Raw genomic sequence first — 25,311 nt, forward strand, 5'->3', positions numbered from 1 at the left:
AATTTTTTTCGACCATCCTATACGATATCCAATCTGCTCCCAGTGGTACCCGTCGAATGACAATATTTTCAAGTGCCTTCCGGAAACTGAAGAGGAGGTATGATGGGGTGCCACCGTAATATCTCGGCAACCGCTCGTCCGATTTTCACGATTGAAACGGCGTATGTATCAGCAGGTCGAGCGCTAGCTGTTTAACGCATCGGGTATACTCTTGATCGACCAGATCTTGGTTATCCGGAAATTAAATCGTTTAGCCCTGTGTTTTGATTGCACTCACCCTCCGTAAAACGTACAGATCCCATCTTTCGCTAAATACACTCAAACCTGTGCGCTAGCGCAGCTGTAATGTATAAAATTATGAAAACTAAAAAGTATAAAATAAAAAAATATATAAAAAACCTTTTTAAAAACCACTCTTATATTAAATGCACTAAAAAGTAGAAAATAAATATATGTAAAAAAAAATTTAAACCACTCTTAAATTAAATGGCCTAAAGATGATGAATGGCCTAAAGAGTAGGGTGCAAACACGCATAAGAAAAAATTGGCAAAAACATCAATTTTTTTATTTGAGGCTATGACTTTCACATAATTTTACATATCACAATCAAAGCTGGTCAAATCCATTCCGAGTTACCGTCCTAAAATTTTTTTTACCTTTTAGTGCCTTTAATTTAAGAGTGGTGTTTTACATTTTTTATTTATTTATGTGATTGTTTTTCTTCATAAAATAATGAACTATAACCAAAACGTAGGCACTGGATTGTACCGATCACTTGTGGAAAATTCCGATTCGTTAGTATCAATTTATAATTTAATTTTCGTTATATCAATTTTCATCATTCAAAATAAAAAATATTTTTATACAAGAGGTAATCAATTTTGAACACCTAATAATCCCATTCTGAGACGCCGCCAGCCAGGTCAACCCGCCCCGAGGGCCTAGTTGTGGAGACGTGCCGTAAGCACGCCCTGCAGCTAGTAATTTTATAATATAGAAGCATGTTTTCAACAATTTTTTTTTTAATGAAAAATATTTATTTAAAATGTAAATGATCGCAATATTTTATACACAAAACTTCATAAATTAACATTTTAAAAAAATGTTGAAATAATTATGCAGATTTTTAATTGTTTATAATAATGATATATTAAATGTTTTTTTTTTTTTAAGAACTTCATGGTTATCTTCAATTTTCTAAGAGATTCTACCAAATTATGTAAAATTATAATCTAAAATTTGAAAATAAACATAATGTTTAAGAAAGAAAATCGAATAAAATATTTGACCTCATAAAATACTGGAAAATGAAAAATAATTTCCACCAATAATCATATTTTTATTGCCAATATCTTGTTTTTCATTCATTTTCTGTAAGTATAGTCGTGAAAGAATTAAAGATAATAAATCCCTTGTTACGATTATATGAAGTAAATAAAATCTTTAATTCTAATCCGTAACTAGATAATTACACAGTTAAAGTCATAAATGGGTAGGTATGTTACTCTAAAGGTAAAAAAGGAACTTTCCAAGCATTTACTTGAATGGTTCAAGGAAAACAACGATAAAACATTACGGTATCACAAAACAGATAAACAATTTATAAATAAACACAATATATATGTATAGTTAGATCCGCTTTACACAAACAAAAACATAAGTAAGCAGTTTGAGAAATGCATTTTATATTATATTATTATAATGCCAATTAATGAGTAAATGAACTCTTTTAACGACTTATAGGTCACCTTCGTACCTTCTCAGCTACCTCTTCGTGTCTAGCCTACGAGCCAGGTTGTAAAACTGGTGGGAGAAATATTCAGGGTGAAAGTAATGAACGAGGTGTGATGGAGGGGGTATAATGTCCAACACTGAATAGAGGCGTGCGCGACCAAAGCCGCTGGCTGAATGCACAGAGTAACACGGTCGGTCGCAGTTGGAAGATGTACTTCGTACGTTGACGTCGCTGTAACCGCGCTTGTCGTTAAAAAGATATCGATTTGTTTGTGAATATGGCGTTCTACCATATGTTGTTATGGTTTGGGATAGCATTGCTATCTGTTGCTTCACTTAATGGTTATAAAGTTGAAAGATACAGTTTGCTTATGCCAAATGTACGACCGAACAAGGTGAGTTTAAATAACGGTTTGCATGACTGTAATCTTTCCTGCCTAGTCTATCCTTTATTCTCAGTCCTTTCTAAAATAACATTAAAAAAACAATTTTAATTTTTTTTTTAACATGAGGTGTATTTAAATTATAAATATGCTTGCTTTATAAATATTGTGATGTTTTAATTTATAAAAATATATTCAACATTGAGGAATATATTTTATTGCAATTTCCTTAATAATTTACGAAGAATTTCTGTTTAATTTTTTTTTTTTTAAATTAAAAATATATCATAATCTAATTAATTATTTCATGTTAATTAGAGGTTTTTTTTTAAAAATGACTATCTTCAGGCATATGCTATTGACACCGTTTATTAAACTACTGAATAATAAATAAACCCCGATTCATAAAAGTTGATAATGTAAGATGAAAAGTATATAAATATTTATTTAATTATTTTATTGATACCGTCAATTTATTAAAAATTTTTAGTTTCTTTGCAAAATTGTAGTTTAATAAAACATTAACGAGTTCATCTGAGATCATGTTATATCGTTATAATGAAATAATCAAGGTATGATTTTTAACAATTGTATTTTCAGTTTCTTTTTTAAAATTAAATAAATAAGTAACATATGTAATAAAATTACAATAATTTTCCATCCTATTAAACGAATAAGTTAAGTCTATTTCTTCCAGCCGATACCGACTAAAAATTCAAATAACTAGAATTATGGAAAGAGACAACAAATTATTATTATTTTTAATCTGTTAACTGGAGCAAATAATAGAGCTTTTAAATTTATAAATCTATATTCATTAACTTTAAATACAGTAAATTTGATAAAATTTAGGGTGCAATTATATTCAGAAACCGACTGTACCCGCGATGTATTATGTTTGTATATAATTATGGAGAAGAAATATTTGAATATAGTTAAAAAAAAAGGTACCAGTTTAACTTCACAAATAGAAAAGTACTGTTTGTGTTACGTTGAAAAAAGTATTTTTCTTAGATCTTATCTGTTTTGTTTGGAACTTAACTTAGTACAATATTTTGACAGAAATAAACAAGCTTATGTTTATTTCACTTAAAAATAAGCAACAGAACATTTTTAAAAATGCCCCTGGAATATTTTTAATTACTTAAGACTTCCTTTCACATTATCCAAGACTTCCCCTTGAAAAATAGGAGTTTCAGATTTTGTTCCTGTAAAGTTCTTGTAATTAGTTACAGTTCATTCATTTTGCGACGGATCAAGTTCAATTTATTTTATGTCTTATAAAGTTTCTGCTCTAAGAAATACTGAACCCATCTTGTAAGTTTTTTTTTTTTTAAAAACAAATACAAGGAACAGGATTTGTTTTTGGAAATTTTTACAGGGTATAGCCGTTTAATTTTGTTGTGTTTTAATTATTAGTTATTGTTTATTACAATCAATATTGTAGTACTGTTCAAAGTACATTATTGTTGCATTATGATTGTAAAGTACAATAAAATTGTTCATGCAGTGTTTTTACCTCGTTTTATTGTTAAGATGATTTTTCCGTCATTGAAACATCGAATGCTTGGTGGCGGCTCGTAGTTAAAATTAGAGGGGCGTGCTCCAGAAACTTTTTTCTGGGCCTTTTCAAGGCCTTGGTTAAAGTTTTCTGTAAAATAAAAGAACTGAAAAAAATGAATCGAGTAGAATAGCTGGAAGTAGGATAATAATGTAATTCTACAATTTATCACATTCAAGAATATGGTACACTGAATAATATACGGTTTAACTGAATAAATAATAAAATGGCAAAACTGATAATATTTTTTAGTATTATTAGATAATAATTTAATAAAATATCCGCTTAAACGTACTACAGTCCAACGGTGCTTAATTTAAATTTCTATGTGCATAGAAACAAATACATAATTACTTTTTACTAATTACCTTATCTTTCGCCCTTCAGCGTGTTTTTGTACCAGATTTGGCGATCAAAGAGCCTTTGATTTTCACCATCTTCTGATCACTACTGAAAAAACAACTAAACCACTTTCACATTCCTTCCTCTGACTAAAGTAGAAAAGGGAACGAACAAGGAACATTCCATACACACGCAGAGTAAAAAAAACTACCTTTCACCAGCACGTCAGGATCGGCAGTACGGGAGCAACAGTGCTCTCTCCCTCTCGGAGCCTCGCGTGCAGCTTCCTATGTACGCATGCGGACAACAGCCAAACACCATGTCGCTGGAACTGTGAAGCACACAGTTCCGTAAAAGGATTTTTGTATCTTTTTCATAAACTGGGTGATGGCTACTGACATTAAGCTTAAGGATTATGCATTGTACAAGTATAAAGAAAAAAGGACTCATTGTATTAAATGTTATCGATAATATCAAGTGGAATAGGGGATGCTGTAATTCCACAGTGCCTATACGCGAGCCGCCACTGATGATTATAACTTGATAACGAAGGCATTAACAGAAAAACGTGTTACACTATTGTTTTTCTTGTAAAATTTTAAATCGAAATCATGTGTCATATTTTCAACTTTTTATGTAAAAAAATTAAGTTTGAATCAATATGGCAGACAAAACTTCAAAGCCCAGTGTAATGCAGTTTTTTTAAAATCCCATTTCTTTCTGCCTCCAAATACCTCTTAGATATGCAGTATAAAGCTGTTTCCATATTTAAATATCATCCGGTATAAAGTACAAAATTATATATTGCTAAAATCTGCTTAAATTACGCTTTTTTTAATGTAATTTAAAATAATTGAAGTAATCGTAATGAGGCAATTGAAATTTCATCTTCTAATTAGAATACTCACGTAAAATGTATATCCTCTTTTCATACGAGTCATCCTGACCCGTATATAGATTTCAGTGTGCCACAAGGAATTGTCTTCGGTCCATTACTATTTGTTAATGATTTTCCTCAATATCTTGAACCATTTATTGTTTATTACCCTCTTTGTAAATTATGCAACTACATCTATGCCCGAACATAATTATTTAAAAGGAAAAAAATGTTCTATGTTAGCAGTTCAAAAAAAAAGATTTATTGGATGGGTTATATAACCTTCTAACTTTAAGTTTGAATAAAATTGTTACATTGAGCTTCTCAGGAAGACATAACATTGCTAATCACATGAATAAAATTTACATTAATGATAACGATAGTATTTCCGTTAACAATAGTCCAAACCACATAATTTGTCACTTTTCCTCATAAGCCTGATTTATTATTCGTTAGCGACGTGTCTCATGGCAGATCGCTTACGTGCTTACGACCATTACCGCCATGGCACTTACACTAATATATATATCATGAGAGCTCAGATATATGTGAGCTTTTTTGATGATTACGAATATAAAGAAAAAATGAAAAGTATGGAAAATGTTTTTTTTTTATTTCAAATTATTTTTTAGATGTTTTCTATTCTTGTATTTCAATGATTACACAGGGTGAGCAACATAAACCCGAACCCATAATGAAACCGCTACCCAAAACTATTTATGAAAGAGTCTCACACAACTAGCGCGACTAGTGGATGTATAAGTTACTATTGATTATTGCTGCCGTTTATCAGGCGGTTATGTGTCAGTGCAATATACGTTTTGTTGCAGTGCAGTTGTGTTGGTATAAAATGCCTTATTCAATCCAGGAGAGGATAGCTATAGTTAAGGCTTGTATTCGTTCTGGATCGTTTGAAGAATCACGTCAAGTATTCCTAGAAAAATCTCCGAATACCTGTATCCCAGCAAAGAGTAGCATACACTATTGTATGCAACATGCGCCGCCAGGGCATGTTAACTCGTGCGTCCGGTGGTATGGTTCCCTCCGCCGGTGGCGGTCGTGATCGTGACTTGGTAATCCCAAGCGAGACACCATGATGGGACAGAGTGGAGGTACGGGATTCGTCCCCGGCTCCTGCGCGGACCGGAATGATTGCGTTCCACGTGTTAGATGACCTAAATTGGTCGATTTATGTGGGTGTAGGTCTGAATTTCTATGTTACGTAAGAAATAATTTTGATTGGTATGAGTGTAGCACTGATTTAACTTTAAACTCTCGTTTTTTTAAGTATTCACAGTCACGAACAGTGTTGTCAAATCTGGACTAGGCGCGAGTTTCGCGATTTCGGTCAGTTAGTTTGAGGGAATTATGTTAGATTAGGTGTGAAGATGGCCGTTTGAGGCCTATGTGAAGGCGAAATTTGATTTGTAATTTACTGATGAAAATGTCTACCGAGACATTTACATCGGTGGCATCCGATGAGAGGGTCTTAAGACGACCTCCGGTAAAGCCCCCCAGGTCTTGGAACGGAAGGGATGGTGTGGCGACCGGTAACGTCACAAAGTGGGTATCTTCCCCCTACGGGGTTGGGTTATACTATTTAGTTAAAAAATAGCGCACAAAAGGTTCGGTTTCAAATGCAAAACGAAATAGGTAACCTTCCTTTAGAACTCCACAGGCGATTGCCGGTACTGAAAGAATTACTCTCTCTCACTCTCTCTCTCTCTTTTCCTGTTTAGCCTCCGGTAACTACCGTTTCGATAATTCTTCATTATTCTTTCATTATCGAAACGGTAACTACCGTTTCGATAATTCTTCAGAGGATGATATGTATGAGTGTAAATGAAGTGTAGTCTTGTACATTCTCAGTTCGACCACTCCTGAGATGTGTGGTTAATTGAAACCCAACCACCAAAGAACACCGGTATCCACGATCTAGCATTCAAATCCGTGTAAAAATAACTGGCTTTACTAGGACTTGAACGCTGTAACTCTCGACTTTCCAAATCAGCTGATTTGGGAAGACGCGTTAACCACTAGACCAACCCGATAGGTTTGAAAGAATTACTGCCGGTCCAAAAAACTCATTACGCAAGTTATCCCAACAATCTGATATTAAATACTCATCGTAAAATTCTTCATGAATTTAAATTAAAACCTTACCGCGTTACAACTGTGCAACAACTGAAGGAGACAGACAAACCGAACGACTTCATTATTGAGACTGGCTTCTCAAAAACATTGTTGGTGGACAGATAGACTCGATGTCGTATTTCATGTCAGAAGAGGCATGGTTTTTTATTTATCCGGCCATGTTAATTCGGAGAACATGAAATGAAGGTGAACATTCAACGAGAAATCAACACATTTGACAACAACATTTTGCGTCAGACGACTCTCAATTTGATCAGTCGAGCAAAAAAGTGCATCGATATCCAGGGTGGTCATTTTTAATATCTTTTTTAACAATAAGATAAATAAATGCAACATTTAAATAATTTTTTATGTTTTTCTATTTATTTTATCCGTATCATTCATAAAATTTGATTCCAACATAACCTATCGAAGTTATGGGTTCGGTTTTATGTTGCACACCTGTATTATAATGGTCTATATATTCGTACTATCTAACTTTTACGTTTTTCTTTATTTTTCATAGTTTTCTTTTTGATAAATGTATTATATTAAAGCTTAGATGTCGTTTATCCGCATTTCTTTCCCAAAGTAGATTTTCTTCCCAGGCATGAACTTCAGTCTTCAATGGAAGTTTGAATGGTTTTAAATGATGAATGGATGACACCATTCATTGAAACTATTCTCTTTTTTTACCATAAATCAACTTACTTGATTTATAGCTCTTCTGATAATTTATAGTAAAACTGTAAAAACAAATTTTACAATAGATATACAAATAAAAAGCTTTATAAATACTTTGTTTAACTTTTACAACTGTTTTTCGACAATCAGACAAATCTATTTCAAACTCATAGGAAGGAGGAAAAAGTACATTTACTTTTGTTTGTTCAAATTATGTAATTGCAGTAATTTGTCAACTATTTCATTTGTCTAATATAATGTTCATCTGAACAAAAAAAAAATCAATTTTTTATGAGGAAGGAGTAGAATACAAGTGATCTATTAACAAAAACATTTTCTTTTATACATATTTGTAAAAACAACGAAAAACAATGGTTTTTTTATTAAAAAAAAAAGAAGATATTTTAGACACTTTTTAAGTATTAAATCAATATTGTATTGTAAAAACTTTATCAAAACCTTTTTTCATAAAAATCTCATCGTAAATATCCAATAGGTTTTAAAAGCTGTTAGAAAAATCAGAATTTTACTTTTTGTAAAATTAAAAAAATAAACTGATGTGGACACCGCATAACTTCCTAGTACGCCTATTAAATTACAAATACACATTCTTTTAAAATGAAAAGTACATAAAATTTTATTTCATTAATAACTTTTCGTATTTTTTTATTTTTATTGTTATTATTGAATTATTATTTATTGTAAAACTTTTTTTTACCATCAGAAGTTAATAATTATTAATAAATCAATATAATTAAATTAAAAAAAAGGAGAAAAAGTCTGATTCGAACCGATGTGCCTTCCCCTTGTACGATCCAAATATTTCAATAATTAAAATTTATTTGGCTGTAACTCTGAAACCAATGAAAATAACTACCGCTTATGATATATCGTTGAAAACTCTCAATCAGGGCTTATTACTGCAGTTAACAAAAAGTCCAAAATCTAAACTTTTTGGATTTTGGGCTTTTTTGGACACGTTTGGTTCAGTCGATTGCAATCAAAAGGGGAGGTGCACAACTAAATATTACAACAGTCCTAAATCCAAGATTTCAAAATCCTACGGCTAATCGTTTTTGAGTTATGCGAGATACAGACGTCACGCCGAAACTAGTCAAAATGGATTTAGAGATGGTCAAAATGAATATTTCCGTTTAAATCTGAAAACCAAAATTTTTCGCGATCGCAATACTTCCTTTACTTCGTACAAGAAAGTAATATAAGAAAAAAGCTGACAACACAGTTGCAGGACTTTCTCGGAACGCAGCTGTGGAATAACTGTATGTTATTTCTGATACACGGCTTACACAGACATCTTAATTTGAAATATTTATCATTTTATTTCAATATAATATTTTTTTGTTTATTTAATTCAATGATTCTAACTGAATTTCGCGCGCACAACATATTTAATTCGCACGAGTGTGGCGGTACTAGCGGTGATGGTCGGCACTAACGAAACTGATATAATTTCACAACTTACATAGAACAAATTTCGCATGTGCAGTTGGCAAACTGGTGAAGTCGCGAGGCTTAACGCATCAGACAGCGAGTCGATCAGGGATCGAGTTCGAGACGCAGCCAAACGGAGTTATTTTTGTACACTTTAAATATTATTAATTTATTTAATTCTACCACTCACCTCTGACGTCACAACATAGCAAGCGAGTACAACAGCATTTTTTGGAGTGGGGTACGACTTGAAAAACGTTTTTTGCAAATATTGTTATTTTTTAATTGTTAACAAATGTCCCTAAGAAAAATATGACCTTAATTAAGTGAAATCTTGATATAGTAAGAAGACCTTGCTCTACAGCCTCAAACCCTTGATATTTTAAAATGAGAATTTAATGTTATCATTGCACCATATATAGAAATAATCTGACCAAGTTTGGTCAAAATCGGTCCAATAGTTCTGGAGATATAACGTGATTTAGAGGCCAACACCGAACACACGTTCATAGTAACACTAATATCCAAAAAATTTCAATCTGATTTCTTGTGTTCCTTAAGTATCAAAATGTCAAGATCTGGAGAAAACCGCATTTACCCAAATTAGGCCGATAACAATACTTTTCCCTTCTAGAGCTATAGTCCTATCTAGACGGGAAAGTAAAAATAAGAGAAAAAGAAGAGCGTATTGTATTATTTAGACTGTCCTAATCGAGTTAGTAGTGTTCTTTACACGAGAAAAGTCTTAATGGATTGAAGTTACAACGAACGGCTTTTTTAAAACTTTTAAAGAAACAATTTCGACAGGGAAAAATTCAGCCGACGAATCGGGAGAACTTATATTTTAAAATGCCTACTATATTTAATGAAATTATTAAATATAAATAGTCATACATTTTCTAATGATCCAGCCATTCCCATTTTTACTTCCTTGTACGAAGTAAAGGAATTATTCGTGAAAAATTTTGGTTTTCAGATTTTAACGAAAATATCCATTTTGACCATCCCTGATCCATTTTCATTTGTTTCGGCATGACGTCTGTACGTACGTACGTATCTCGCATAACTCAAAAACGATTAGCCGTAGAATGTAACATTTTGGATTTAGGACTGTTGTAACATCTAGTTGGGCACCTCTCCTTTTGATTGCAACCGACTATACCAAGAGCGTCCAAAAAAGCCCAAACTAAAAAAAAAAAAAAATAGGATTTTGAACTTTCTCTTAACTGCAGTAATAAGCCCTTCAACGATGTATCATAAGTGGTACTTATTTTCATTGATTCCAGAGTTACAGCCAAATAAAATTTTAATTAATGAAATATTTGGATCTTACAAGGAAAGGCACATCGGTTCGAATCAGACTTCATCTTGTTTTTATTTTAACTTTTTTTTAATTTAAATATATTGATTTAATAATTTGATTGTAAAAAAGTTTTAAAATAAATAATAATTTAATCATAACAATAAAAAAATCAGAAGTTAGTGAAACAAATTTGTTTATACTTTTAAAAATGTGTATATGTAATTTAATAGGCATTATTACAAATGTGTATATGTAATAGATTTGGTGAAACATCTGATTATTTAATATTAATTGAAAATTATAATTTGGAATCGTATTATTTTTGGATTTTTTAGTTTAATTTTATTTAATTATTCTGGCATTTCTGTTTAATTTTATCTACATTAAAGTTAAATACGGAGTGACTGAAAAGTAGACCGTCACAAGAACAACAAATACACTGAGGTATACATGCCCAATCTTTAGTAAATTGCCAAAAATTCTTATCTTTTAATTCATTACTCCTCTGATATTGTCGGACAATATTCTCCCTAAGTCGGAGTCGATCATCATTTCGCTTATTTGTTTTTTGTTGTCAATCATTTAATCGCTGTTTGGTTTGATATAATTATTCTGATCTTAATTTGTGTTCACGTTCTCTAGTTTTCAAATTTACTCTCTCTTTATATTCATCATCCTCTCTTAATCTTTTTATTCTTTCCTTGGTCTTAACGATTTCTTCCTCTTTATATTTAACATCTTCTCGTAATGTTTTTATTCTTTCTTTGTTTGCAACATTTTCTGATCTAGTAATACGAGTAATAAAGGCACTTTTCCTCTATCCTAATATTTCATGTAAGATTGTTGAATTAATAATTTTATAAATATTTGATGTTAATAAAAACCAATATTTCAGCAATTGTGTAACTGTCCACTTTATTAAAAAATTGGAAGATCGTATCTTACTTTCATATGAAATAAGTTTAAATGAAGTGCAGGAAAAAATGTGCACGTATAATTTAATAGGCGAATAAGGAAGTCATGTGTTACCAATATCAGATTTTTTCATTACATTCCTCATCGCAGACTGTTCGGGAGAGCGGCCGTATCCGAAGACGACCATCTCCGGGACATCTGCCGAGAGGACCGTACTCCACCGGGTATAAGAAAACGGCCTCATGCTGTATTAGACGAACCACCGTGAAGAGGCGGTACGGGAGTCAAAAAATGACAAACCAGGCTTAGGAGCCTCTATATAGCGCAACCTATAAATGGAAACCGCACGAAAATTCAGGCCGCGACAATGACCGTTTTCGCAATTAGATTTTGTTAAAACTATAAAAAGCTAGACAACACCCCACACCGTCCCACGAAGAAACCACAATTTCATTTAGTCAGCATATGCGACTCCCTGCCGAGAACAGGACGCATTTCTCCCTCTAAATAACTAGAGCTCCGATAGGCGCACTCCTGTTAGCCCATAGGTGCTGGTACCGAAAGTACTTCAGCGGATGGACTGAAGGGAAATCACGCCAGGATTACTAGCCTCAAAAGCTTAGTCTATCACGGTCAGAACCGGTAAATAAATTATACCGTGGTCCATACGGATAGGATCGCAAATTACCAAATCCGTCCATAAATAAAACTTAAAATTTATAACCGCCACTAAATAACCGATGAAATCCGCCCGGTAATAGAAGGATACAGCAGCAAGGGACATTGTCCAGGCTCTGCGATCTGTAGGGAGAAATATTGAAACTCCCGCCATTCTTGCGTTCCGTTCCCCATATTCCTCAACAGTTTATAATCGATGTAGGTAGTAATATAATCGATGTAAGTAATCAATACAATTTGTAATCGAGGTAAAAAACACAGTAACCACTCACTTGCAGTAGTTTGTTTTTCTTATTTGTTTTTGGGGTTTTTATTTTGATTAATAGTTTGAGTTTAGATTTAATTGTAATTTTTTGAATTCTAATTTTTTTAAATTAATAACACATATTTATTCCATAGTTCATAATTCTCAAAAGGAATAAATATGCAAAATATTTACGTGAAAAATTATTTTCCTTATTTTTTTCATCGCTGTTACCAATCAAGTTTACTCCGTAGTGGTTTTCCTGCATCATAATAATAGATTCCATTAAGAAAAAAAACTTGGATCTCCTCGTCCTGTTTCTTTTATGAATCATTTTAAGGAGTATTAAATGAGAATTCTAAATTCGATGGAATTTTCCACTAACTTTTCTTAAATTTGATTATTAAAATACACACACAATAACATATTTTATTTTTAATTTCAAATAAATATTAACATTTCTCTGTAAAATATGAATTAAAATTATTATATATTATTAATAAATGTTCAAATCGAGTGACAAGTATATATTTTTTTTCTATACAATATTATTAAATATTTAAATTACGGTAATTATTTTCAACATTAAAATCAATTTTATAATAATAATGTATAATCTACAAACAACAAATTACTAAGTATGTAATTTTAGAAAAGATAAACCTAATTAACAATTAAAAGGTTAAAAAAAATGTTCAGTTTATCTTTAAAAATTAAAAGTAAAGTAATTAAACATATAAAAAAACATGCTATTTAAATTTAACAAATTAAAATATTATGTTTCAAAAATGAAATAATGACGTGTTAATTTATTAACAGTTAAGATAGATATAAATTTAACATAAAATTAATTTTAACGACCGTTAATTGAACATAACTATAATAAACATAGATGAACTGTAACTGTTCTATATTTTTTAAAAGTGATTAAATTCCAATAATTTACGCTATTAAAAATATTTTTTTTCACGAAACAAAAATCAGTTTTTATGGTTTCTGTAATAAAAAAATTTGATGTAGACATCACAAGACTTCCTTGTACGCCTATTAAATTGCATATGCATAGTTTTCGTTTGCATTTCATTTAAACTTATTTCATTTGAAAGTGAGATACGATCCTCCAATTCTTTAATAAAGAGTTTTTTTATTATTGAATTATTTATTTTTACAATCAGAGGTTAATAATAATTAATAAATCATTATATTTATATACAAAAAAAAGTAAAAAAAAAAAGAAAAAGAGATCTGAATAAGTCTGTTTCGAACCGATGTGCCTTCGCCTTGTAAGATCCAAATATTTCATTAATTAAAATTCTATTTGGCTATAACTGTGGAACCAATGAAAATAAGTACCACTTATGATATATCGTTGAAAATTTCTCAATGAGGGCTTACTACTGCAGTTAAAAAAAAGTACAAAATTCATATTGTTTGGGTTTTGGGCTTTTGTGGACAATTTTAATCCAGTTGATTGCAATCCAGTGGGGAGATCCACAGCTAGATGTTATAATGTTATAACAGTTGTAAATCCAAAATTTCAACATCCTACGGCTAATCGTTTTTGAGTTATGCAAGATACAGACGCCACGACGAAAATAGTCAAAATGGATTCAGGGATGATCAAAACGTTGAAATTACTTTCTTCACTTCTTACAAGGAAGTAAAAAAGAGGTAGGTTGGTTGTATTAAATGTACATCCGCAAGTATTTATAATAACATTTTTTTTATTCTTTTGTAGATTTAAATAAACGCAGAGAAGTTATGAAAAATTAAAAAACCGATATTTTTAAACTTTGATCGGCTCCCCCACCTCCAATATTGCCTCCAAAATACTTTTTCGGGTCGCTTACATTACTATGCCTAGGAAGATTAAAAAAAATTCGGTTAAAAAGTATACAATAAATAAAAATATATATATATTTTTTGATTTTGGGGAAAGGGATGAATTTTGGGGCAGAATTTTTAAAAAACGGTAAAATAAACAAGCAGGCATGTACTGAGCTTACAATAAAAATGACATTATGTTTGAAAAATTTTGAGAGAATTGACTTTCAAAAAACTATTTACCCAACCTTCTTTGGGGAGATATTTTCCCCAAAGTATTACCAACAAATTGCCCTGTATACACGAATTTCTGAACTATATTTCATCAAAATCGGTTTATCAAAAGTTATCAAGCTTCAAACAGGTCAATGCACGTACACATACGTATATAAATACTTATACATAAAATATATTTTATATACATTTGTATATGTTACAGTGAAAGACCGGTATCTGACAAATGTCGAACAAATTCACTGTATTCAGCATGAACTGATAATGAAAGTTAAATAAAAATATTTTTATAAAAAAATTAAATAAAGGGCAAACCATCTGACCATCTATTTGTATCTTTATCGTTTATCCATGCAGTTAACGTATTCTGTATATCCTGATTGGCCCTTTCAATTTATAAAATGTTGAAAATTTGATTTTTAAACAGAAATTTTTTTATAAATGCGGTGAATTTGATTAATCACCTCCAATGTAGGACAATAGCATATATAATTTGTATATACGAGGTGTGTGAGAAAAGTAACGAGATTGGTAACACTGCGAGCGATCTGGCAACGCTGTGTCAACCGGTCTGTGCTAGACCGGTTTGTTCAACCCTTCCACATATTCAGTACGAGTTTCAACTCCGTTCAGCCAAAACATTATTTTTTTACAGCGCTGTCAGTGAAGTTGTGTTTTTGTTGTGTGTTATGAAAATGGAGCATCGTAATTTCGAGCAACGTTATGCAATCAAGTTTTGTGTTAAACTTGGGAAATCCGCGAGTATGACCTTTGAAAAGTTGAAACAAGCCTATGGGGAACATTGCTTATCAAAAGCACAAGTTTTCCGCTGGCACAAATCACTTTTGGAAGGCCGAGAACACGTTGAAGATCAACCTCGCTCAGGAAGACCTTCAACTTCAAAATCTGACGAAAACGTTGGGCGTGTGGGGGTTTTTGAGAGATCAGACCGTCGTTTAACAATAGGATGAGGAGTGAACAGTTAAATTTAAACACTTTCACCGTACATCAAATTTTGACAGACGATTTGGACATGCGAAAGATTTGTGCGAAATCGGTGCCGAAAAACCACACAACGGAACAGAAGGCCAATCGTGTACGTTGATCTTCTTGAGAGGATTGATAATGACCAAGAATTCTTCAATCGTGTGATCAACAGGTGATGAATTCTGGATATTTGAGTACGATCCTGAAACAAAGCGGCAAAGCGAAGAGTGGTACACTCCGTCATTTCCTCGACCGAAAAAATGTCGAATGAGCAAATCAAAGATCAAAACCGTGCTGATTTGCTTTTTTGACAGTAGGGATATCGTGCATAAAGAATTTGTTCCTCCAGGACGACGAACTGTCAACCAAGTGTTTTACAAAGGTGTCCTTGAGAGGCTCAGGAAAATAGTGATTCCCGTGAGACCAGACATCGCAGATAAGTGGATGCTTCATCATGACAATGCCCCTTGTCACACGGCCATTTCCATCACGGAATATTTTACCTCAAAATGCATTCCTACGGTTCCTCAACCCCCCTCCACCATTCACCTAATTTAAGTCCTTGTGACTTTTTCCTTTTCCCGAAATTGAAACATGTCTTAAAAGGACGTCATTTTGGAACTCTGGAGAACATTCAAAAGACTGCGACCGACCAGTTAAAAGCCCTACCAGTTGAAGCTTTCCAGCGCTGTTACCAGGAGTGGGTACAATGACTCCGCCGGTGTATAGCTGCCCAAGGGAACTACTTTGAAGGGAATAATATTGTTGTTTGAAAAAAATAAAAACTTTGGTAAGTAAAAAGTCACATTACTTTTCTCACACACCTGTTATAAAGTTAATTAGACGAGGTTAGCGAGCGTAGGTTATGTTTGGCTTAAATTTAAACTTCCTTTTTTTTACGAGGGTTTCTCATAATCTACTTTACCTTAGAGAATGGTATCGGATGAATTTTTAAATTCTAGTTATCGTTTCGATCCCCATCCGAACTTATCTGTTTTTGTTGACATATATCGGTGAAGGTCCGAATAAGCAAATATTTCACTCTTTCACCGACGTATTTGGTATGTGTCGACATTTACCGAAGAATATTGACATTCTCTTATTTCGATCTTCCATAGTAACATATACATTTCTAAAATAACAGATAGTGATTCATTCATATTCAACACCTACCAAAAACTACTGATAATAATTTTATGAAAATTTGTATAAAAATTCTCACAAAGTGAACACACTAAGAAATATATATATATTTTTTTTTTAATTTCGAATTTACGGAGTTGAAATGAGTAACATTAAAATTTACTATTTTATTTAATTTCTCGGAAACAAATCAAGATACCAACTTGATTTTTGGTTGTGTAGTATTTTTGTGAATGATTAAAAACAATTTTCTAGATTTTTTTTTAATTCCGATTTTAAAGGGTTAAAATAGATTTTTGAATTTTTTTTAAACCCGGCTATTTTTCTTAATTTCTAGGTAAAATAAATGAAGATATCAACTTGATTTTTGGTGTGTTTAATCTTCATGTAAATATTTAAAAACAAATTTCTTGTTTTTTTTAAAATTCGACTTGAAAGGGGTGAAAAAAGGTAAAACGTTCCTGAACAATGATTTCCTCATTTTCCACTGTACTAAACGAGATATTCGGTAGGTTTGACTCGCAGATACTGTTAAATATCTAAAAACAATTGTCTCGTTTTTTTTTTAATTTCGAAGTTTTAAGGGGTGCGACAGTGTATAGAGCAGCGGCTTAACCAACACAGCCAATGCCAGTGTTACTGTATATGCGATGCGACTGGCTGCATCTACTTCCGGTTACTTGATTAAACAATAAAAAATGAAAAAAGATTGACCGCGACGGGAAACGCCGATAACCATATAGAGCGGGCGAAGCCGCGACGGGGATGCTAATGTGTGTGTGTGTGTGCGTGCACGCGCGCACGTCTCTCTCACTCACTCTCTCTCTCCGCGCGCGCGCGCGTGTGTGTAATGGAAATAAAAATATATAAATTTATGGCCACCTAAGGAAGCCCGCATTTATGTTCCATTCCCTTTCGTTTTTCCAAGTAACTTTCAGATGAAAACCGCAATTGATTCTCGTAAGCTCTCTAACTACTTTGATACGTTCAGCTTCGTACCTGAGGCGGACATATAAGGCATGGCGCAAATCATCAATGGCTCTCCCTACATTCCAAACATAAGCCTGAATTAATCAAACCAAATTTGGCCAACCTATCTCGATAACCACCATGTTCAGAAAGTAACGGTGTAACATGCCGATTGGGGGAAATCTACCTTGGTATCTGTACACTTCTTACAACAGGAGAAATATCATACGTGTAACGACAATCGGGCGATTCAATCCAGCAGATTTGCCAAAATGGAAACCTTGGTCCTCTTTTTCGTTTATGCGCTCAGAGGTAATTGGTTTGGGTGGCATTTCTCCTGCCACCACCCCATTCGCCCGCCCTAAAGCATAAGACCGAATGTCTGTGCCACAAACGGCTACTAAGCCTCAAAACAGTTAAACGACTAGTCCTAACTAGCTCCTGGAGCTAACCTAATTGCGTGGTGCCACACACCACTCGCTTTGTGTCCCACCGCTCACTTGTCATATATTACTAAATATAATAGCTTATTTTTCTAGATATCCCATCCACGTAAGAGTGTTATTCATAATTTTTTAAACTCGACATTTTTTCCGGGCGCATTTCCTTCCGGTTTTGGTCACACATAATTTCGTGTTCGGGTTTTTTGTTCAAATTTTGCAAGAATTATAGAGAAAGTTTATACAGTTATTTATATAAATAATAAAACACTTATGATAGAATAATTTAAGTAATTTACATTAATTATAGCCTAAAGATTACATTCATAGTTTGTTTTTTGTTTCATAAAAGATAATGTTGTAAAACTAAGATGAAGAATTGTAATAGGGAATCCCGTTTTATGATTGCTGAAACGAAGGTCGTTTAATGACGTCATTTACTACAAATACTACTACTGTGAATTTTATGTACAAATATTAAAATTTCTTAGTACATTTGTAAACAAGATTTTATTCGAAAAAAAATTAAACAAAATTAGTGTTTCAAAATTTTAAGACATTTCAAATACTTCTTAACTAATATGTCACGAATAATTAATGAAATTAATTATAGTTTAAAGATTAATAATTAATAATAATAAACAACAAAAAGATATTATTGCTGTATTAATACAATCTTATATGAGACCTTTTTTTTTATATTAAGGTCAGTCTCTCGACTTTTTGTTATGTATTATTGTAGATAAAAATCTGTTTTGTTAATGAATGTTATATAACAGTTATTTTATTATATAAATAAAAATTCTCGATTTTAATTAACAAAAAACAGACGTAATTCATGATATAACATTAGACAATATTTTTACATTAACATCGTCGTAATTGCACAAATAGAACCAAACTGAAATTCAGTAGATATTGATGTTTATGTACTCATAATTAAAGAAAAAGCTTTATATTTATATTCCATGATTTTAAGTCAGATTCCTTTTTTTTTTACTTCCGTATACAAAGTACTAGCAGTATTGTAATCGCGAAAAATTTTGGTTTCCATATTTGAACGGAAATATCCATTTTGACCTTCCCTGAATCCATTTTGACTACTTTCGGCGTGACGTTTGTACGTACGTATCTCGCATAACTCAAAAACGATTAGCAATAGAATGTTGAAATTTTGTATTTAGGACTGTTGTCAACATCTAATTGTGCACCTCCCCTTTTGATTGCAATCGACTGAACCAAAAGTGTCCAAAAAAGCCCAAAATTTGGATTTTTACTTTCACTGGTTCCAGAATTATTAACAAATAAAATTTTAATTAATGAAATATTTGCATCTTTTGGGAAGGTACATCGGTTCGGCCGAGTTCATTTCTTTTTTTAACTTTTTTTTTTAAATTTAAATATATTGATTTATTAATAATTATTAACCTCTAATTGAAAAAAAAACTTTTACAATAAATAATTCAATAATAAAAATATGAAAATATATCAGAAGTTAGTAATGAAATAAAATTTTACGTACTTTTCATTTAAAAAAAATATTTAATAGTCGTGGAAGTCATGTGGTGTCCACATCAGATTTTTTTTGTTCGTCTCGACTACTAAAAATCAGGTTTGCATAATAATTTGGAACTTCTTTTGTTTTCCCAATATTTTTTTTCATTTTTTCACTCTGGTGAAAATGTTTTTTCCATTCTTCCTCGGTTCACTTTCTCCCTAACTCCTCTTATCCTTCTTCTCTGGAAACTTAGATTCGTTGATTAATTTTCTAAATTGGTGTCTGCTCAGACAGGTTTCTTTGGAGATTTTTAAAGTTTTAAGATCGTTTTTTACTTCTTTAAACCTGATAGTTTTACTAGTTCTACTGTTATAAAAGTTAAATATTTATTTTGTTAATCTGTTTTCGCTCATTTTTTAATAAATGCCATTAAAATTGTAATCTTTTTCTTCGGATGGTGTATTTTATTTTTTCTGTATTTTTATAAATTTCTGTTTCACTTTTTAGTTTATATATTTCGTCCTGGTAATCGGGTCCATATATGTTTCTAAAAATTTATTTTTCTATTTTAAAAAGGTCTTTATCCGAGAAATTTTGCAGCATTTAGCGCCAAACAACGCTTCCTGAAGAATTACTCTTTTGTAATGTCGGAGTTTAGCGTTATTCTTAAGCGATTTTTTATTATATAAATTTCGTGTTAGGTTGAACGCTAGTTCTGGCCCCTTATTATGGTTACTGGTGTACGATGGGGTTCTTAACCTTCCCATGCCGATAGATACTCAATTAGTGGCGTATACCGACGATCTCATAGCCTTGGTGAGTGGCAGGACAAAAGCAGATATACAGGAACGCGGCAATTTGGCGTTAACTAGTATTAGTAACTGGATGGTTAATCAAGGGCTGGAGCTTGCTCCACAGAAATGTATGTCCACCACTCTAACGGAGAGAAGACGTATTGGCGGAAATCACCAGAGACTGGGTAACCAATCGTTGCAATTCCGTGAAAAACATTAAATATTTGGGTGTCAAGATTGATAAATCCTGTAAGTTTACGCAACACCTTCTTGACTCTTGCGCGAGATCTGAGAAGACGTTTAAGTCGTTGAACATGCTGCTTTCCACTCAATCTGCTTCGAGAGCTTCCAAGAGAAGATTAATAGTGTATACAGTTATGTCTTCTGTTCTGTATGCTGCACCGATTTGGGGCGCCCGCCATAGATGTTAAAAGAAATTTAACTCGCCTTCAAAGTTTACATCGCCGTACGTTGTTGGCCGTGATATGTGGATATCGGACCGTTTCATATGACGCAGCCTGTTTGATAACTTCACCCCGCCAATTGAACTGCAAGTGAAAGAACGAATGAAGCGATATGAAGGTATGGGGAAACATAATGCGATAGAGGCTGCGAGAAATTTCTGGAAAATGAAATGGATGACAGGTGGAGGTTCTAATTGGATAACGCGGCTAATTACAGACATAGATCTTTGGCTAAATAGGGGTCATGGCGAATTTATTCATGACACAAATATTAACAGGTTATGGGACTTTAGAGTATTGTTTGCATAGGCTCGGCAGACGTATTTACCCCTGCTTCATGTATTGTGTAGTAGGGTGGATGCTGCGCAACATACAATCTTCGAGTGTGAGGAATAGGGCGTTTTACGTAGGCAGGCTGGCCTGGATGGGCTCCAGCCAGAGAATTTAATACGTTTTATTTTGACATCAGATGAAAATTGGAAGGCTTTTAATTCGTTTCCCACTAAGGTGCTACGCAACAAAATCGAGGAGGGGCGCCGGCGTGGATTTTAGAATTAGGGAAGGGCGCAGAGCCACGGTCGTGAGGGCCGGCATGCCGAGGTGTGTCGGTTACGATGATCGATCGGGGTCCTTAAGCTGAGATGAGGCAAAATAAAAGACCCAGACCCGGCTGCGGGTTGGGTGGCCGGGGGCGACTTGGTCAAGCTCGGTTCTCCCTGCTCAGTGGTTAGAGGCGTGAGGCATTAAAAAGTATAGACCGAGACCCGGTCTCCGAGGAGGAGCCTGGGAACGACATAGTCGGGTCCGGTACACCTCTTCTTCGAGATTAGAGGCAGGCGATAAAAAAGATCCACCGGAAGGGAGGGAGCTGAACTGCCACCACGATAGGTGGAGAGGCCCTCTTAGAGTTGAAGGACGCTCTCCTGGGCTGAGCTTTACTTGATTGTATATCCGGCCCAGGGGAGTAAGGGATAATGAAAAAAAAGAAAAAAAAAAGATTTAACGCTAACGCTATTTTTTGAGTTCGCTCTTTTACCATACGATAGAAATAAAACAAGAAAAAATTGCTTGATGAAATTTGAAAAAACTTCACTCAACATTTTAAATACGAAAGATGACTGAAATATAATAGACAATCGCTTATAAGTCGCAAATAAAAAAGAAATGGCCAAATGAAATAAATACGGCATAAAGGTATATTTTATTTGCTTGAAAACCTTACATTTATTTTCCACGTAGTCAGTATTTATAGCTATACATTTCTTCCAACGGTGAACCAGTTTTCTTATTCCACCAATGTATAATGTGTCGGTTTTTTTTTTTTGATCCACAGCCTCACTGAATCCATCATTTCATCATCCTTGATGACAGAATACTTTTAATATCCCTGTTTAATTGTGGAAAGAAATGAAAATCGTTTTGAGAAAAATCTAAAGAGTATGAAATTTATGGAATAGGTTCAAATTACAGTTTCACAAAAACCTTCCCAAGAAAATCCCGGCCGCAGTACAAAAGGGTAATCAAATCTACTTGAAACTCGACACATGTAGATTTTTGGGGTTGCTGATTACGAATTTGAATTTAATTTTTCTGTTGAATTGTTAATTCGCGAAATCAGCAGAAAAGTTTTTGTAAATTCCATTAAAAAATTATTCGAACAGTTAGAAACTAGGTACCTATAGATTTTTTGTGTCCTTATTACGAACTTGATATTGATTTTTTGATTTATGATAAATATTATAGATATTTTATAAAAATATAATTAAAGTCCCGTAAGTAAAGATGAATTTTAAGCACCAACAATGACAATTAACATCAAATTATTATTTTTTAAATCTACATACATACATATACTTCTTTGTAAATTTTATTATGTTACAATGAATAACAAATATCAACGTGATTTCATGTAATAACGCATAATGTTCTATAAATCCACCATCTAACGTAGCAGTTTTCGTAAAAAACTGTAAATTTCATATTTCAAAATGTGTACGATCGATATAGATCTGAAATTCATTCAACAACTGTCTTCATTGTTCAATTTTTTCAAAATTAAGTGTAATTTTTCGTTTGAATTAATTATAATATACAGAGTGAGGAACATAAAACCGAACTCATAACGTAAACGCTGCAGAATCAGTGGATTATGTTGGAATGAAATTTTATGAATGATACGGATAAATTAAATAAGAAAAAAACATAAAACATAATTTAAATATTGCATTTATTTACCTTATTGTTAAAGATGTTCAAAATGACAACCCAGGGCATCGATGCACTTTTGGCTCGACTGATCATAGTCAGAGTAGTCTGACGCAAAACGTTATTGTCAATTGAATTGATTTCTCGTTAAATGTTCACCTTCAGTTCATCAATATTATGAGTCTCATAGATACTCTTTCCATTAAGTAACCCCAAAGGAAAAAATCTCAAGTAGACAACTCTGGGGAACGTGGAGACCACCGTCCTCTGCTGACAGCTCGTTAATTTTTGAATGCTGCACGAACGCGATTCAGTGAAACGTTTGATGTATGACACGTTACTCCGTCCTGGAAGAAGCTGTATTCTTTTTCATTATCAGTTAATTGCGCATAAAATTCTTTGAAAATTGTGAGATAAACTTGTGTATTGACAGTCTGGTCAAAATATATTGGTCCCACTATACGATTACCGGAAACGGCACAACAAACACCAATTTTCTAATCATGAAGTGGACGTTCGAATATCTCGTGAGGATTCCTCGCCATCGAATCCTTGATATTCTGCGAATTAACATGGCCGGGCAAATGAAACCATGCCTCGTCTGACATGAAATACGACATCGGGTCTATTTGTCCACCAACAATGTTTTCTAGAAGTTGCAATAATCAAGTCGTTTCGGTTTGCCTGTCTCCTTCAATTGTTGCACAGTTGTATCGCGGTACGGTTTTAATTTCATTCAATACATGAAGAATTTTACAAGATGTATATTTAACACCAGATTGTTGGGATATTGATTTTTTTGGACCAGCAGTAATTCTTTCAGTAACGGCAATGGCCTGTGGAGTCGTAATGGAAGGTTGCATATTTCGTTTTGCATTTGAAATCGAACCTGTTTACGCCATTTTTTAACTAAATAGTGTATGTTACTTTTCGCTGGGATACATTCGGAGATTTTTCTAGGAATACTCGACGTGATTCTTCAAACGATCCAGAACGAATATAGGCTTCAACTATAGCTATCCTCTTCTGGATTGAATAAGGTATTTTAAACAAACACAACTGTACTCACAATAATGCACTGACACGTAACCACCTGACAAACGGTAGCAACAGTCAGTAGTAACATATACATCCACAAGTCGCGCTAGTTGTGCGAGAGTCTTTCATAAATAGTTTTGGGTAGCTGTTTCATTATGGGTTCGGCTTTATGTTGTTTACTCTGTATAATTCGGTAGAAACCGTTTCCGTCTTTCTTGCACTCATTGCGCTCATATAACAAGTATCGAGTCTACGTTTCAAAGTTGAACTAAATCATCCTTGTTTTTTTACTAACACTAAAGTTATAATTACATGAAATATATCTTATTTGAGTAATACATCAATTCGACTATAAAAATTTCAGAGTTAAAATAAAATACAGCGAGATAAAAATGATGCGCACGCGTGCGCATCATTTTTAATTTCAAATTACGTATTCAGTGTTTGTACACGTACTGAACATACGTCAATTTTAATACTTTGGTTGATTGCGAAGTGAAGGCAGCTGGACTCGGCTGGATGAAGTTTTTATATTTTTTTTTTAGTTATTTTCGTTCTTAATTTTGAATAATGTTTTCCAAGCGTAAAGTTCTTCTGGTAAAATTATTGTTCTGTAGAGTCGCATTTTCATATTTGTTGCCGAAAATTTTTTCATTCTACGCGTATGTTGATTTTGTTAACATTTGAGCGTTTCTCATTTTTGCCGCTCTATTGTTCCAGGTTGGATTTTATTTTAATCTATCTGTAATTGCGCCCAAATATTTAAATTTCTTATTAATTTTATTTCTTTGTTATTAATTTTTATTAATAATTAATAATTCTCTTTTTCTTTTGTCTGTAACTCTTTTAATTTGTATTATTAATAGCTGGGAAAATCATATAATACTTTCTTTTTTTTTCCCATACCTAGGAGGGTGGACCAGCTAATGCATTGCACACCCTCAGAGGTTGTCTTTACCTCTAGCCTACCGGGACCCCGCGGGACCCGGCTATGCTGTTCCCCGCGGGGGTCGTCCACCCAGTAGGCCGTGACTGCGTCTTTTATATGCCTGCCTCTAACCGTAACCTCTCCGTAGGAAGGGGTCCAGCCGAGTCTCGGTCTTTTTTTTATTACCCACGAACTCAGGGGGTCCCCGGTCAGTCATCAAGAGTGGTCCACCTCAGCGAACCACCCTCATGAGCAGAGCTGCCTCTGTAAGACCCTATTTCCAGGTTGCCCCGTTTATAATACTCGTGACTAAGGTTGCTACGGCGTTCCACTCACGATTCCCATCCGGAATGGCCCATGTGTGCCTCAGTTCGTCCCACCGGTGACACAAGTATATCGTGTGTTCCACGGTATCTATTTCTTCACAGTATTGGCAAACCGGTTCGGGCCTTCTGCTAAAGCGGTGGAGGTAAGCAGTGC

General features: G+C 33.3%; 1 protein-coding gene across 1 annotated transcript in view; it reads left to right on the forward strand.

Annotated features, from left to right (window-relative positions):
- Positions 1-1,907: 1,907 nt before the first annotated feature.
- Phm (Peptidylglycine-alpha-hydroxylating monooxygenase) overlaps positions 1,908-25,311 on the forward strand; it is a 104,620-nt gene continuing 81,216 nt past the window's right edge. The window contains exon 1 of the mRNA XM_075359488.1: positions 1,908-2,130. Coding sequence (XP_075215603.1) covers positions 2,014-2,130 — 117 coding nt within the window. The 5' untranslated portion in view covers positions 1,908-2,013. The remainder of the gene's footprint in view (positions 2,131-25,311) is intronic.

Source organism: Lycorma delicatula, chromosome 3, assembly GCF_047948215.1.
Source record: "Lycorma delicatula isolate Av1 chromosome 3, ASM4794821v1, whole genome shotgun sequence".
Classification (NCBI taxonomy): Eukaryota; Metazoa; Arthropoda; class Insecta; order Hemiptera; family Fulgoridae; genus Lycorma; species Lycorma delicatula.